Source organism: Mustelus asterias, unplaced genomic scaffold (assembly GCF_964213995.1).
Source record: "Mustelus asterias unplaced genomic scaffold, sMusAst1.hap1.1 HAP1_SCAFFOLD_1622, whole genome shotgun sequence".
Taxonomy (NCBI): Eukaryota; Metazoa; Chordata; class Chondrichthyes; order Carcharhiniformes; family Triakidae; genus Mustelus; species Mustelus asterias.
This window is the reverse complement of record NW_027591567.1, coordinates 29,723-46,386: the sequence shown is the minus strand read 5'-3', so window position 1 is coordinate 46,386 and position 16,664 is coordinate 29,723. Positions and strand designations below refer to the sequence as shown.

Sequence of the window (16,664 nt, the reverse complement as noted above, 5' to 3'; positions counted from 1 at the left end):
ATGAAGCGCTTTTATTATTACATTTTTAAAAACTCAGTTGTTCACCTGTAAAGATTCAATTATAAAAGATAGAAAACAAATCAGTTTTTGATTTGATTGATTATTGTCACATGTATTAGCATATAAGTATTGTTTCCTGCACACTATACAGACAAAGCATACCGTTCATAGAGAAGGAAAGGAGAGTGCAGAATGTAGTGTTACAGTCATAGCTAGGGTGTAGCGAAAAATCAACTTAATGCAAGGTAGGTCCATTCAAAAGTCTGACAGCAGCAGGGAAGAAGCTGTCCTTGAGTTGGTTGGTACGTGACCTCTAACCTTTGTATCTTTTGCCCGAAGGAAGAACGTGGAAGAGAGAATGTCCGGGGTGCGTGGGGTCCTTAATTATGCTGGCTGCTTTACCGAGGCAGCGGGAAGTGTAGACAGAGTCAATAGATGTGAGGCGTGATGGATTGGGCTACATTCACGACCCTTTGTAGTTCCTTGCGGTCTTGGGCAGAACAGGAGTCGTACCAAGCTGTGATACAACCAGAAAGAATGCTTTCTATGGTGCATCTGTAAAAGTTGGTGAGAGTCGTAGCGGACATGCCAAATTTCTTTAGTCTTCTGAGAAAGTTAGAGGCGTTGGTGGGCTTTCTTATCGATAGTGTTGGCACGTCACTGTCACTTTGACGTAAATGCTCATTTTCAACTTTTAAAATTTTGAAAATGAACAGGATTAACTCAGCACCCCACAATAAGAGTGATAATTGTTGGCCTCGCCTCTGAGAAAGGGTCAGTTTTACAGAATTATAATTCCCTGGAATTTAGCAGATTTGTCATTGTGTTCACAATGTTCAGGGAAACAAATATGGTGGATAGAGAGAATTTATTCCCCGCTGGTCAGTGAGTCTAGAATTCAGGGGCGTAGGGCGGGATCTTATGGCCTTACTCGTCCCGAAACCGTAAAATCCCGCCCAAGGTCAATGGACCTTTCCGTTGTCTGCTCCTCGCCCACTCCGATTCCCGTGGCAGGCGGGGGGCAGTAGAATTTTGGCCATCGTCTAAAAATTAGAGGCAGATCCTTCTGGTTTTTTTTAGCATGTGCCGTAATCACCAAGCCAGCGAAGCTCTCCGCTAAATTTTCTTTTTATTCATTTGTGGGACATGGGCGTCGCTGGCTGGCCAGCATTTATTGCCCATCCCTAATTGCCCTTGTTCAATAGGCAGTCGTTGTGGCTCTGGAGTCACATGTCGGCCAGACCAGGTAAGAATGGCAGATTTCCTTCCCTAAAGGACATTTGTGAACCAGATGGATTTTTCCAACAATCGACAATGGTTTTATGGTCATTAGTAGATTCTTAATTCCAGATTTTTTTTATTGAATTCAAATTTCACCATCTGCTGTGGCGGGATTCGAACCCAGCTCCTCAGAACATTAGCTGAGTTTCTGGATTAATAGTCTAGTGACAATACCACTGTGCCATCGCCTCCCCTTTGTCGAGGGCAGTCTTGGGGTGCAACACAGAGGCAGTCCGGGTTCCCTGCAAGACCCCACTAGTGCCGCCAAAAGAGAAAATGCTGGAAAATCTCAGCAGGTCTGGCAGCATCTGTAAGGAGAGAAAAGAGCTAATGTTTCGAGTCCAGATGACCCTTTGTCAAAGCTAAAAGGCACAGAAAGTGGGAGATATTTATACTGCAGGGTGAGGGAATGAAAGATGAGTCATAGCCGGAGAAACAAGGGGAGAGAGAATAAAGGGTGTGAATGGGCAAACAGCAGAGAAGCTGTAAGCTGTGACAGATGAAGATGTAGTGGGCAGTGGGGGGAGCGCTGTGGAAAAGATGGGACAGGGGGAGAATGTAGAAAAGGGAAAGCGGGGGGAGAAAAGGTAAGGGAAGGGGGATGAAGTAGGGGGAAAGAGTTGGGGGGGGGAAGAAAAATGAAGAAAGACAATAAAGAAATAAAAGGTAGAAATGGCGGCACGGTAGCACAGTGGTTAGCACTGCTGCTTCACAGCTCCAGGGACCTGGGGTCGATTTCCGGCTTGGGTCACTATCTATGTGGAGTTTGCACATTCTCCTCGTGTCTGCGTGGGTTTCCTCCGGGTGCTCCGGTTTCCTCCCACAGTCCAAAGATGTGCGGGTTAGGTTGATTGGCCATGATAAAATTGCCCCTTAGTGTCCTGAGATACGTAGGTTAGAGGGATTAGTGGGTGGATATGGGGTAGGGCCTGGGTGGGATTGTGGTCAGTGCAGACTCGATGGGCCAAATGGCCTCTTTCTGCACTGTAGGGTTTCTGTGAGAACAGTAAAAAAATTAAATAAAATGAATGAACACAAAGGGAACCAAGGTGGGGTAGAGCAAATCATCTGAAGTTGTTAAATTCGATGTCCAGGAATGCCCACTTGTGCCGATTTTCTGTACAAAGGCCTTGGTCAGTGTGGAAACGGTTGAGGAGTGCCGAATGTTGACGTGGCAAATTGATGCCAGGTGGTCGGGCTGTGTGATCTGTGGTGAGGAAGTGGTTTTTAATGGTGGCATGTTCATTCTATTTCTGCTGCCATAAGGCCTGTGCTGTTCTTCCTTGGCAAAGTGGTCTTAGCCAAACTGGCGTGATGGCAGGCGGATTGGTACGGTCCTTGTGTAGCGGCAGGCTTGGATGGATGTAAACCTTCTCCAGGAGCTTACTTGTTACAATCTCCCTCCTTATTTGAGGGAGTGGGATGTTGCTCAGGACTGGGAGCCAGGGGAGTTGAGCTGATGGCAAAGTACCCAAGATGATACACATTGTAGTGTTGAGCTGGATATCTACGAGACTGGTGTGGGATGAGTTGTACCATACTGGTACACAGTGCTCTGCAGGCGAGTAGACGAAGACAAGAACTGAGGTATGAAATTAGGAAATGTTCCTTCACACAAAAGGTGCTGGAAGTTTGGAACTCTTCTGCAAATGGCAATTAATGCTAGGTCAATTGGTGGATTATTGTTAACTAAAAGTTTTAAAGGCAGGAGTATGGTGCAGTGTCGCAGATCAGACATGATCTCACTGAATAGTTGAACAGTTTTGAGGGGCTAGGTGGCCTACTCCTGTTCCCATGTTCCACTGAGAAGGACAGCTAAACTGCTCCCAGACCTTTGTCCACTCCAAAGATGTGCAGGTGAGGTGGATTGGCCGTGCTAAATTGCCCCTTAGTGTCCCAAGATGTGTAGGTTAGGGGGGTTAGCGAGGTAAATACTTGGGGTTGCGGAGAACAGGTCTGGGTGGAATTCCCCTTAGTGTCAGGGGGATTACGTGGGGTTACAAGGATAGGGCCTGGGTGGGATTGTTGTCGGTGCAGACTCGATGGACCGAATGGCCTCCTTCTGCACTGTAGGAATTCTCTGATTCTATGATCTGCCTGTAGAATATGTGTGTGATAGATAGTAAAAATGAGTTGGAGCTCCACAAGATTTCACTTTAGGCACTTTTTTATTGTCATGAGTCCCTTGAAGGAGAACAATGCTGAAATGGAGACCCCTGACCAAGTTATAGAGTCAAAGAGCACAGAAACAGGCTCATCGGCCCACCATATCTATGCTAACCATCAAATACCAATCTGTACTAATCCTATTGACAAGCACTCTATCCACAGCCTACTATGCCTTGGCAATTTAAGTGCTCGTTCAGATGCTTCTTAAATGTTCACCTCTGGGTGAAAAAGAATTTCCTCAGATCCCCTCTAAACCACTTACACCTCACCTTTAACCTATGCCCTCTGGTCTTAGACACCTCTGCCACAGATTTGCCCTATCTTTGTCTCTCAGAATTTTGTATACCTCTATCAGATCCACCCTCAGCCTCCTCTGCTCAAGGGAAAACAATCCCAGCCCATCCAGTCTCTCCTCATAGCTGAAACTTTCCATCGCAGGCAACATCCTGGTGAATCTCCTCTGCACCCTCTCCAGTGCAATCATGTCCTTCCAATAGTGTGGCAACTAGAACTGCAGATAATACTCCATCTGTGGCCGAACCAATGTTTTATAAAGTTTACCAAGAGCTCCCTGTTCCTATGTTCTATGCCTTAGCTAATGCAGGCAAGCATTCCGTATGCCTTCTTCACCACTCTATCCACCTGTGCTGCCACCTTCAGGGATCTATGCACGTAGACACCAAGATCCCTTTGTTCCTCAATACTCCCCCCAAGGATTTACCGTTCATTTTGTATATCCTACCCTTTTTAGACCTCTCAAAATTCATCACCTCACACTTACCAGGATTAAATTTCATCTGCCATTGCTCTACCCAATTTACCAACTGATCAATATCAGTCTGTAGCCTAAGACTGTTCTCCTCACTATCAACAACACCACCAATTTTCATGTCATCTGCAAACTTACTAATTATACCTTCTACATTCACAACCATGTTGTTACTGTATATAACAAACAGCAAGGGTCCCAGCATCGATTCCCTGTGGTACACTGCTGGAAAAAGGCTTCCAATCTCAAAAGCAGCCCTCCACCTTCACCCTTTTCATCCTATTAACAAGCCAATTTTGGATCCAAGTCCCATCAGTATCGAATAGAAACGTGGGGAAGTTTTGCTGCTGTTGTTGAGACCAAATGTGGAATGAGTGCAATTTTGATCATCTTGAGAAAGGATATAATTGCATTCGAGTTCAGGGAAGGTTCACTCAACTGATTCATGGGATGAAGGGGCTAACATATGAGGAAATGTTACATAAAAACATAGAAGATAGGAGCAGGAGGAGGCCATTTGGTCATTTGAGCCTCCTCCGCCATTCATCACGATCATAGCTGTGATCTTAATAGCCTAATCCTGCTTTCCCCCCATAACCTTCGATCCCATTCACCCCAAGTGCTATACCCAGTCGCCTCTTGAATACATTCAATGTTTTGGCATCAACTACTTCCTGTGGTAATGAATTCCACAGGCTCACCGCTCTTTGGGTGAAGAAATGTCTCCTCGTCTCCGTCCTAAATGGTCTATCCTCAGACTGTGACCCCTGGTTCTGGATACCCCCAGCATCGAGAACATCCTTCCTGCATCTACCCTGTCTAGTCCTGAACTCCAGTGAAAACAATCCTAGCCTAGTCAATCTCTCCTCATACATCAGTTGGACAGTTTGGGCCTGTATCCATTGGAGTTTAGTAGACTGAGAGGTCACCTTACTGAAAGATATAACATTCTGAGTGAACTTAACAGTGTGGATGCTGAGAGGTTGTTTCCCCTGATGGGAGCGACTAGAACCACAGTAAGGGGCACGGTTTAAAAATAAGAGGTTTCCCACTTAAGACATAGATTAAGAGAAATGTTTTCTCTCAGAGGGTCATTCGTCTGTGGAATTCCCATCCCGAGAGAGCAGTGGAGGCAGGGTCATTGAATATTTTTAAGGCTGAGTGAGTTAGATTCTTGATTAAGAAGGGAGTCAAAGGGGGTAGACAGGAAAGTAGAGTTGAGGCCAAAATCAGATCAGCCATGATTTTATCAAATGGCAGAGCAGGCTCGAGGGGCCGAATGGCCTACTCCTGCTCCAAATCTATATGGTTGCATGGTACAGAGGAGCGCAGAAAACCTCCTCAGCCGTGAGATTGCTATCAGAAATCCAAAGTTAAAAATCAAATAGAAAAGCAAGAAATACTGAAATCAAGAGAATTGTCCCAAAGAACAATATTTACAGAAATCTAGGCCTTATCCCCTAACCCCATGTATTTACGTCACTCATCCCCCTAACCTACGCATCCCAGGACACTAAGGGGCAATTTAGCATGGCCAATCCACCTAACCTGCGCACCTATGAGTGTGGGAGGAAACCGGTGCACCCGGAGGAAACACAGACATCAGAGAATGTGCAAACTCCACACAGAGTCACTCAAGGCCGGAATTGAACCCAGGCGGCACGGTGGCACAGTGGTTTGCACTGCGGCCTCATAGCGCTGGGGACCCGGGTTCGATTCCCGGCTTGGGTAACTGTATGGAGTCTGCACACTTTCCCCATGTCTGCGTGGGTTTCCTCCGGGTGCTCCGGTTTCCTCCCACACTCCATAGATGTGCAAGTTAGATGCATTGGCCACGCTAAATTCTCCCTCAGTGTACCCGAACAGGCACCAGATTGTGGCGACTCAGGGATTTCCACAGTAACTTCATTGCAGTGTGAATGTAAGCCTACTTGTGACACTAATAAATAAACCTAAGATCCCTGGTGCTGTGAGGCAGCAGTGCTAACCACTGTGCCACCGTGCCACAAGAAATTTACAAATGTCTTCCAAAATTCCCACATTAAATAGCAAACAACCTCGGAGTGATTTTGGGTTTACTGACAGGAAAGTGAATTTATGGCTGAGAAGGACAGACAAGCTTCAGCTCAGCAGCAGAATATTGTGGATGATTCTTTATTTCATGGGATGCAAACGTCGCTACCAAGGTCAGCATTTATTACCCATCCCTATTTTCCTCTTCAACTGAAGGGCTTGCTCATCCATTTCAGAGGGTAGCTCAGAGCCAACCAAGTTGTTGTGGCTCTAGTGTCTCATAAAGGCCAGACCAGGTAAGGGCGGCAGATTTCCTTCCTTAAAGGACATTTAGTGAACCAGGTGGGTTTTTCCGACAATCACTGATAGTTTCATGGTCACCGTTACTGAGAAAAGCTTTCAGTTCCAGATTTTATGAATTGAATTTAAATTCCACCAGTGGTCGTGGTGGGATTTGAACCCATGTCCCCAGATCATTAGCCTGGGCAGTTGCACCATTGCACCACTGTCTTCTCCTAATGATCATAGAATCATAGAATCACTACAGTGCAGAAGGAGGCCATTTGACCCATCGAGTCTGCACTGACCACAATCCCACCCAGGCCTTATTCCCGTAACCCCACATATTTACCCTGCTAATCCCCCTGACACTAGGGTCAATTTAGCATGGCCAATCAACCTAACCCACACATCTTTGGACTGGGGGAGGAAACCAGAGCACCCTGACGAAACCCACACAGACACGGGGAGAACATGCAAACTCCACACAGACAATGACCTGAGGCCAGAATTGATCCAGGGTATCTGACGCTGTGAGGTAGCAGTGCTAACCATTGTGCCACCGTGCTGCAGGGTACTGTACCATACCGTAGGGTAATAATCAGTCAATTGTACAGTGAGAAACGCCATAGGGGATGTGTTAAATCATTCTAAATATTCTGTGATCCTTCTGTCTGGGATATGTGTTCCATCTCCCAATTCAGTTTGAAAACTTCAGTATCCCCAAAGTTTTTTGTTTAGTTATTCATGGGACGCGGGTGTCGCTGGCTGGCCAGCATTTATTGCCCATCCCTAGTTCCCCTTGAGAGGGCTCTGGAGTCACATGTAGGCCAGACCAGGTAAGGACGGCAGATTTCCTTCCCTAAAGGACAGTAGTGAACCAGATGGGTTTTTTCGACAATGCTTTCATGGTCGTCAGTAGATTCTTCATTCCAGATATTTTGTATTGAATTCAAATTCCACCACTTGCCTTGGCGGGATTTGAACATGGGTTTAGCTGAGATTTTTGATTAGTTTCTGGATAGTCTAGCGATAATATCTAGCCATTGCCTCTCCTTATTCAGTCATTCTCAAACTTTCTTTTCCTCCCCTTTCTGCCTCTTCTAGGACATCAGTGCCATGTTGATGATGATGGATGTTAATAGTGGCGACTGTGTCTTGGAGTCTGGTTCAGGATCTGGGGCAATGACACTGTTTCTGTCCCGAATAGGTAATGTCTGCGTCAGCTTACCGATAGAAACTGAATGGCTGTGAATACCTTGTGCAACTCTGCGCTGCCAAAACAATTTATTAGCATGCTTGAAAGAAATATTCACTGCGTTGCTGGCACTGGACTTACTTGCTATATTTCAATACAGTGAAAATTAACCTTAAACCAATTTGCTTAATATTATTACAAAAGTAAAATATTGGAAACCTGAAACAATCAGCCCAAAATGTTAACTTTGTTTCTCCCTCCATAGATGCTACTGAAGTGTTGAGTATTTTCAGCGTATTCTGTTCCTATTGCTCAATATTACGCTTTAAATTCATCAGTCAGCTTGGCCTCCACCACCAGTCACAGATCTGTCCCGACTATTACTTTTGCTGCAATGTCTTGTAGCTCAATTGTTCTCTGCAGACAGAACCTAAGATTGGATAGGATGCATCTTATAGTGGTACAGTTTATTTTGATTTGATTTATTATTGTCACATGTATTAACATACAGTGAAAAGCATTGTTTCTTGCGCGCTATACAGGCAAAGCATACCGTTCATAGAGAAGGAAACGAGAGAGTGCAGAATGTAGTGCTGCAGTCATAGCGAGGGTGTAGACAAAGATCAACTTAATGCGAGGTAGGTCCATTCAAAAGTCTGACAGCAGCAGGGAAGAAGCTGTTCTTGAGTCGGTTGGTACGTGACCTCAGACTTTTGTATCTTTTTCCCGATGGAGGAAAGTGGAAACGAGAATGTCTGGGGTGCGTGGGGTCCTTAATTATGCTGGTTGCTTTGCCGAGGCAGCGGGAAGTGTAGACAGAATCAATGGCTGGGAGGCTGGTTTGCGTGATGGATTGGTTTGCGTGATGGATTGGGCTACATTCACGACCTTTTGTAATTTCTTGCGGTCTTGGGCAGAGCAGGAGCCATACCAAACTGAATTAAAGGAAATGAAGAAATGCTGAAAATCCATATGTTGTATTACATTGTTAAAATGTGTCTAAGCACTGGCTGAAGTGAATTGCCCTTCAGATACCCAGGGAATGCTCTGGAGACCCGGGTTTGAATCCCACCAGGGTAGATGGTGAAATTTAATTCAATAAATATCCGGAATTAAAAATCTAATGATGACCATGAAACCATTGTCGATTGATGTAAAAACCCATGTGGTTCACTAATGCCCTATAGGGGAGAAAATCTGCTGTCTTAACATATGCTGTGACCAACATGAATGTGGATAACTCTTAAATGCCCTCTGAAATGGCCATACAAGTCACTTAAGGGCAATTAAAGATGGGGAACAAATCGCCCAGCCAGCGATGCCCGCATCCCATGAAAAATAAGTACATTTGGGGATTGCCATTGACCAGAGAGTGAACTGGAACAGCCACATAAATACAGTGGCTACAAGAGCAGATCAGAGGCTGGCAATTTTGCAGTGGGTAAATTGCCTTTCAAGTGTTCTCATTGCTATTGTATGGGTAGAAATAGGTATACTGCAAAACGTCACATTCTCACCAAAGGTCTTACAGAATTTGGGGCAGCACGGTAGCACTGTGGTTAGCACTGCTGCCTCATAGCGCCAGGGACCCGGGTTCAATTCTGGCCTCTGGTCAGTGTGCGTGGAGTTTGCACGTTCTCCCCATGTCTGCGTGGGTTTCTTCCCGCTGCTCCGGTTTCCTCCCACAGTCCAAAGATGTGCGGGTTAGGTGGATTGGCCATGTTAAATTGACCCTAGTATCAGGGGAATTAGCAGGGGAAATATGTGGGGTTACGGGAATAGGGCCTGGGTGGGATTGTGGTTGGTGCAGACTCGATGGGCCAAATGGCCTCCTTCTGCACTGTAGGGATTCTATGATTCTATGAATTCGCTGTGATTATGCTGTACATGGCTGTACTAACTTTAATTAAATTACTATTTCTTCATAAACGACACACATACCTACAATATCAAAGAAAATAATACTGAGATGCATGCTGGAAGGAAAGATCAGGCAAGGACTTTTTACATTAAATGGCAAATCTCCTGAAGGAACTGAAAAAGTTAAACAGAAGTTTTAAATTTATTTTTGACCTTCTATGGACATCCCAAAACTCTTTATAGCCACTGAGGTGCTTTGGAAAGGTAATAATTGTTGTGCTTTAGGTAACTCAGCATCCAACTTGTTCGCAACAAGCTGTCTATAAACAGTAATCAGACGATGAGTGGATTTTCTGTTCCTGTGGTTGAAGGATATACATTGGCCAGGGCAACGGGAGGCCTCCCATTCCCTTCTTCAGTGCTCCCTCAGTCCCCCCACTGTCAGCATCCTTGAGGTTACCATAGACCAGAAACTCATCTGGACTCACCACATAAACACAGTGGCTACAAGAGCAGGTCGGAGGCTAGGAATAGTGAGGCGGGTACTCGTCTCCTGACTCCCCAAAGCCTATCCAACACCTACAAGGCATAAGTCAGGAGTGTGATGGATTACTCCTCACTTGCCTAGATGGGTACAGTTCCAAGAACTGCCTCAAGAGGCTCGACACCTGGCACCACATCCACAATCACTCCCTCCACCACCGACGCTCAGTAGCAGCATTGTACTATCTACAAGATACACTACAGCAATTCATCAAAGATCCTTAGACAGCCAAACCCACGACCACTTCCATCTTGAAGGACAAGGGCAGCAGATACATGGGAACACCACCACCTGCAAGTTCCCCTCCAAGCCACTCACTACCCTGACTTGGAAATATATCGCTGTTCCTCCGCAATTCCTGGGTCAAACTCCTGGAATTCCCTCCCTAACGGCATTGTGTGTCAACTCACAGCACATGGACTGCAGCGATTCAAGAAGCAGCTCACCACCACCTTCTCAGGAGCAACCAGGATTGGGCAATAAATGCTGGCCAACCAGCGACACCCATGTTCCACAAAGGAGAGGGACGTGTTGACTGGTAGTGTCTCCGAGAGATGTGTTGACCCGTTAGAAAAAATCTCAATTACAAGGGAGGAAGTGTTAGGTTTTTTAGGAAACATTAAGACAGACAAATCCCCAGGGCCGGATGGCATCTATCCTAGACTCCTCAGGGAGGCGAGAGATGCAATTGCTGGGCCTCTAACAGAAATCTTTGTCTCTTCACTGGACACAGGTGAGGTCCCAGAGAATTGGAGGATAGCAAATGTGGTTCCGTTATTTAACAAGGGTAGCAAGGATAACCCGGGTAATTATAGGTCAGTGAGCTTGACATCCGTGGTCGGGAAATTGTTGGAGAAGATTCTTAGAGATAGGATATATGCGCATTTAGAGCTGAATAATCTCATTAGCGATAGACAGCTTGTTTCTGTACGAGGGAGATCATGCCTCACAAATTTGGTTGAGATTTTTGAGGAGGTGACAAAAACGATTGACGAGGGAAGGGCCGTGGATGTCGTCTATATGGATTTTAGTAAAGCGTTTGACAAGGTCCCTCATGGCAGGCTGCTGCAAAAGGTTAAATCTCACGGGATAAAAGGTGAGCAAGCTGGATGGGTGGAGAACTGGCTTAGCCATAGAAGGCAGGGGGTAATAGTGGAGGGGCCTTTTTCCGGTTGGAGGTCTGTGACTAGTGGTGTTCCGCAGGGCTCTGTACTGGGACCTCTGCTGTTTGTGATATATATAAATGATTTGGAGGAAGATGTAGCTGGTGTGATCAGTAAGTTTGCGGACGACACAAAGATTGCTGGAGTTGCAGATAGTGATGAACATTGTCAGAGAATACAGCAGGATATAGATAGGCTGGAACATTGGGCGGAGAAATGGCAGATGGAATTTAATCCAGATAAATGCGAAGTGATGCATTTCGGTAGATCTAATGTAAGGGGGAGCTATACAATAAATGGCAGAACCATCAGGAGTATAGACACACAGAGGGACCTGGGTGTACAAGTCCACAGATCCTTAAAGGTGGCAGCACAGGTGGAGAGGGTGGTGAAGAAGGCATATGGCATGCTTGCCTTTATTGGACAGGGCATAGAATATAAAAGTTGGCATATGATGTTGCGGCTGTAAAGAACGTTGGTTAGGCCACATTTGGAATACTGCGTCCAGTTCTGGTCACCACACTACCAGAAGGACGTGGAGGCTTTGGAGAGAGTACAGAGGAGGTTTACCAGGATGTTGCCTGGTATGGAGGGTCTCAGCTATGAGGAGAGATTGGGTAAACTGGGGATGTTCTCCCTGGAAAGACGGAGGATGAGGGGCGACCTAATAGAGGTGTATAAAATTATGAAGGGCATAGATAGAGTGAACAGTGGGAAGCTTTTTCCCAGGTCGGAGGTGACGAACACAAGGGGTCACGGGTTCAAGGTGAGGGGGGGCAAGGTCAGGGGGACGTATTTTACACAGAGGGTGGTGGGGGCCTGGAATGCACTGCCAAGCAAGGTGATTGAGGCGGACACGCTGGGATCGTTTAAGACTTATCTAGATAGCCACATGAACAGACTGGGAATAGAGGGATACAAACGAATGGACTAGTTGGGCACATAAGCGGCGCAGGCTTGGAGGGCCAAAGGGCCTGTTCCTGTGCTGTATTGTTCTTTGTTCTTTGAATGAATAAAATAAAGTACAACGTTGGAGTTCCAGCCTCGATTGAGTTTCTGATGTTGGACTTGAACCTGCGAACTTCTGCTTAGTGTGGATAAAAGAAAGGTAAGAAGTTTAACAACACCAGGTTAAAGTCCAACAGGTTTATTTGGTAGCAAATGCCACTAGCTTTCTGAGCGCTGCTCCTTCGTCAGGTGGAGTGGAGAAATGCTCACAAACAGGGCATACTGTTGTTAAACGTCTTACTGTGTTTACCCCAGTCCAACGCCGGCATCTCCACATTAAAAGAAAGGTGACAGACTGAAGCAGTGGTGATGGCACAGTAGAGGGAGCTGAAGCACAGTCGAGGGAACTGTTCTGCCTTTACTTAATCTGCGAATAGTTGATACTGTACTAACATTGGCCACCCAACGTTCTAAATTCACCATTCTCACACTCAAACATCACTCATCTTTAAGTTAAAAAATGTTTATAATCAGAAAATGAAGATACCCCAGTGTTAAGCCTGTTGAATAACTATTTCCAATTTTGATAATCCAAAATTCACAAAAGGCTTTTCAAGAAAATTGCTAACAACCAAACGTGCCCTTGTAAAATAATTTGTCTTGATTACATTTCTCTCTCCATACTGCAAAACCTCTGTTTAACTCCGTAACAACAAGGTACCACGCATCAAACTAATTCATTGGGCGGGATTTTCCACCCTCGCTCACCCCAAAACCGGAAAATCCTGCCCGATGGACCTTTGCATGGTCTGCCCCCCGCCCGTTACAATTCCCATGGCGGGCAGGATGGGAAAATTCCAGTCATTGTGTGATTTTAAAATTCTCATCCTTGTTTTCAAATCCCTCCAGAGCCTACGCCTCCCTCGCTCTGTAATGTCCTCCAGCCTCACAATCCTACAAGATATCTATGGATCATCTAATTCTGGTGTCTTGATTAACCCCAGTTTTAATTGCTCCCACCATTGGCGGCAGTGCCTACAGTTGCCTCGGCCCCAAGTTCTGAAATACATTTGCAACACCTCTCTGTCTCTCTACCTCACTTTCGTCCTTTAAGAACTCCTTGAAAACTGACCAAGCTTTTGACCATTTTTCTTTATTCATTTGTGGGACATGGGCGTCACTGGCTGGCCAGCATTTATTGCTTATCCCTAGTTGCCCGAGGGCTGTTGAGAGTCAACTGCGTTGCTGTGGCTCTGGAGTCACATGTAGGCCAGACGGTAAGGACAGCAGATTTCCTTCCATAAGGGACATTCGTAAACCAGATGGGTTTTTCTGACAATCGACAATGTTTTCAAGGTCATCAGTAGATTCTTAATTCCAGATTTCTTTTTTATTGCATTCAAATTCCACCATCTGCTGTGGCAGAATTCGAACCCAGGTCTCCAGAACGTTAGCTGAGTTTCTGGATTAATAGTCTAGCGATAATACCACTGTCCTAATCTCTCTGTTTGTGGCTCAGTGTCAGATTTTATTCCTGTAAAGCACTTTGGGTATTCTATTATCTTAAAGGTACTACGTAAATAAAGGTTGTTGTGTGTTGAAGACTTTGAGTTCTCTGTGAGTTGCCAAGTTTCTCTTACAGCAACTTGCAGGAACTGAATCAGTCATGTCTTTTCCAACTCCACGTTGTTTGTTTAGAAACACAGAAATTCAAACAAAAATGCATTTTTAAAATTAACATAAACAGGAATTTTAAATTTTGTTTATAGAATTCCAGATGAAAAGAGGCTTTTTAAAATTGCACTTTTCTCTTTGCTGGTGCTTCCTGAAGGTTCAGTGCGAGAAGAAGCTGCAACTAATGTGGAACTGAATCTTAAAACTCAAAAGAGAAATCATTTAAGGAATATATTTTTTTAAAATGTATTCTTTCACGGGATGTGGGCATCGCTGGCTAGGCCAGCATTTATTGTCCATCCATAGTGACCCCTGAGAAGGTGGTGTTGAGCCGCCGCCGTCTTGAACTGCTACAGTCCATGTGGTGTAAGTACAGCCACACTGCTGTTAGGGAGGGACCCCTTCGGAAGGCCGCTGCCCTAGACTCGACATGTATGCTCAAGCCCTCAGGAGATGCATCAATGCCAGATTCATCAGCCGCACTCAAAAGACAGCCCCGAACATCAGCCAAGCACAACGCAACGCCATCCGTGCTCTCAAGGCCAACCACAACATTGTCATCAAACCAGCAAAGGAGGGGCCACCGTCATACTGAACAGGACAGACTACTGCAAAGAAACTGTGCCCACCCCAGTCCAAAGCCGGCATCTCCACATCACGTTAGGGAGGGAGTTCCAGGATTTTAACCCACCGACATTGAAGAAGCAATGATATATTTCCAAGTCAGAATGATGAGTGGTGTAGAGGGGAACTTGTAGGTGGTGGTGTTCACATGTATCTGCTGCCTTTGTCCTTCTAAGTGGTCGTGGGTCTGGAAGGTGCTGTTGATAGAGCTTTGATGAGTAGCTGCAGAGCACCTTATAAATGGTAAATATTGCTGCCAATGTGTGTCAGTATTGGTGGAAATGGCTAGTGAAAGTGATGCACGGGGTGCAAATTAGCTGGGCTGCCTTGCCCCGAATGTTATCGAGCTTCTTGGGTGTCGTACTCATCCAGACAAGTGGGGAGTATTCCATCATACTCCTGACTTGTGCCCTGTAGACGGTGGACAGGCTTCGGAGAGTCAGGAAGTGAGTTACCCACTGCAGAATTGGCAGCCTCTGATCTGCTCTTGCGGCCATTGTATTTATATGGCTGCTCCAGTTCACACTCTGGTCAATGCCAACTCCAAATGTGACCATCAACTGCACTTATTTTTGAACTTCATTCATGGGATGCGGGCATCGCTGGCTGGGCGATTTGTTGCCCATCTCCAATTGACCTTGGGTGACTTGTATGGTCATTTCAGAGGGCATTTAAGAGTCATCCACATTGCTGTGGATCATGTCACATGTTAAGACAGCAGATTTTCTCCCCTAAAAGGGCATTAGTGAACCACGTGGGTTTTTACATCAATCGACAATGGTTTCATGATGATTATTAGACCTTTAATTCCAGATTTTTAATGAATTAAGTTTCACCATCTATCCTGGTGGGATTCAAACCCGCGTCCCCGGAACATTCCCTGGGTATCTGAATTACTAGTCTAGTGGTAATTCCACTATGCTACCCCTCCCCCATTAAGTGTGCACCTTCTGTGAAAATTCCCGAGTGGAAGATTACAGAGTGAAATCTTACTAAGTACCAGTTTGAGATGGATCTGTGCTGAGTTAACTGGAGCAGCGGGTGTTTATAGGGCAATGTGCGTCAGTGCCCTCAGGTGAGACTGGAGGGAAAATCTGCCAGGATTCCCATTGTGAGATTCTGATTGCGACCTGCAAAACATTGCGCAGTGTTTGAGGAGAACTGGCCTCTATGGCTACATCACTTACTGACACTGCTTGGGCCAATACATGAAGGATGGCCAATTGAGTCAGGTGCTGGCGGGCTGCCAAGCTTCTTCAAGGGGAGGTGATGGCCTAGTGGTATTATTACTGGCCTATTAATCCAGAAACTCAGCTAATGTTCTGGGAACCTGGCTTTGAATCCCACCACGGCAGATGGTGGAATTTGAATTCAATGAAAAATATCTTAGAACATAAGAACATAAGAACATAAGAAATAGGAGCAGGAGTAGGCCATCTAGCCCCTCGAGCCTGCCCCGCCATTCAATAAGATCATGGCTGATCTGACGTGGATCAGTACCACTTACCCGCCTGATCCCCATAACCCTTAATTCCCTTACCGATCAGGAATCCATCCATCCGCGCTTTAAACATATTCAGCGAGGTAGCCTCCACCACCTCAGTGGGCAGAGAATTCCAGAGATTCACCACCCTCTGGGAGAAGAAGTTCCTCCTCAACTCTGTCTTAAACCGACCCCCCTTTATTTTGAGACTGTGTCCTCTAGTTTTATCTTCCTTACTAAGTGGAAAGAATCTCTCCGCCTCCACCCTATCCAGCCCCCGCATTATCTTATAAGTCTCCATAAGATCCCCCCTCATCCTTCTAAACTCCAACAAGTACAAACCCAATCTCCTCAGCCTCTCCTCATAATCCAAACCCCTCATCTCCGGTATCAACCTGGTGAACCTTCTCTGCACTCCCTCCAATGCCAATATATCCTTCCTCATATAAGGGGACCAATACTGCACACAGTATTCCAGCTGCGGCCTCACCAATGCCCTGTACAGGTGCATCAAGACATCCCTGCTTTTATATTCTATCCCCTTCGCAATATAGGCCAACATCCCATTTGCCTTCTTGATCACCTGTTGTACCTGCAGACTGGGCTTTTGCGTCTCATGCACAAGGACCCCCAGGTCCCTTTGCACGGTAGCATGTTTT

At 45.8% G+C, this 16,664-nt stretch overlaps 1 protein-coding gene across 1 annotated transcript in view; it reads left to right on the top strand.

The window, feature by feature from the left end:
* Positions 1 to 16,664, top strand: part of LOC144488508 (tRNA (adenine(58)-N(1))-methyltransferase, mitochondrial-like) — a 38,658-nt gene that overhangs the window by 883 nt on the left and 21,111 nt on the right. The window contains exon 2 of the mRNA XM_078206557.1: positions 7,619 to 7,721. Within this exon, the coding sequence (XP_078062683.1) occupies positions 7,619 to 7,721 (103 nt within the window). The remainder of the gene's footprint in view (positions 1 to 7,618; positions 7,722 to 16,664) is intronic.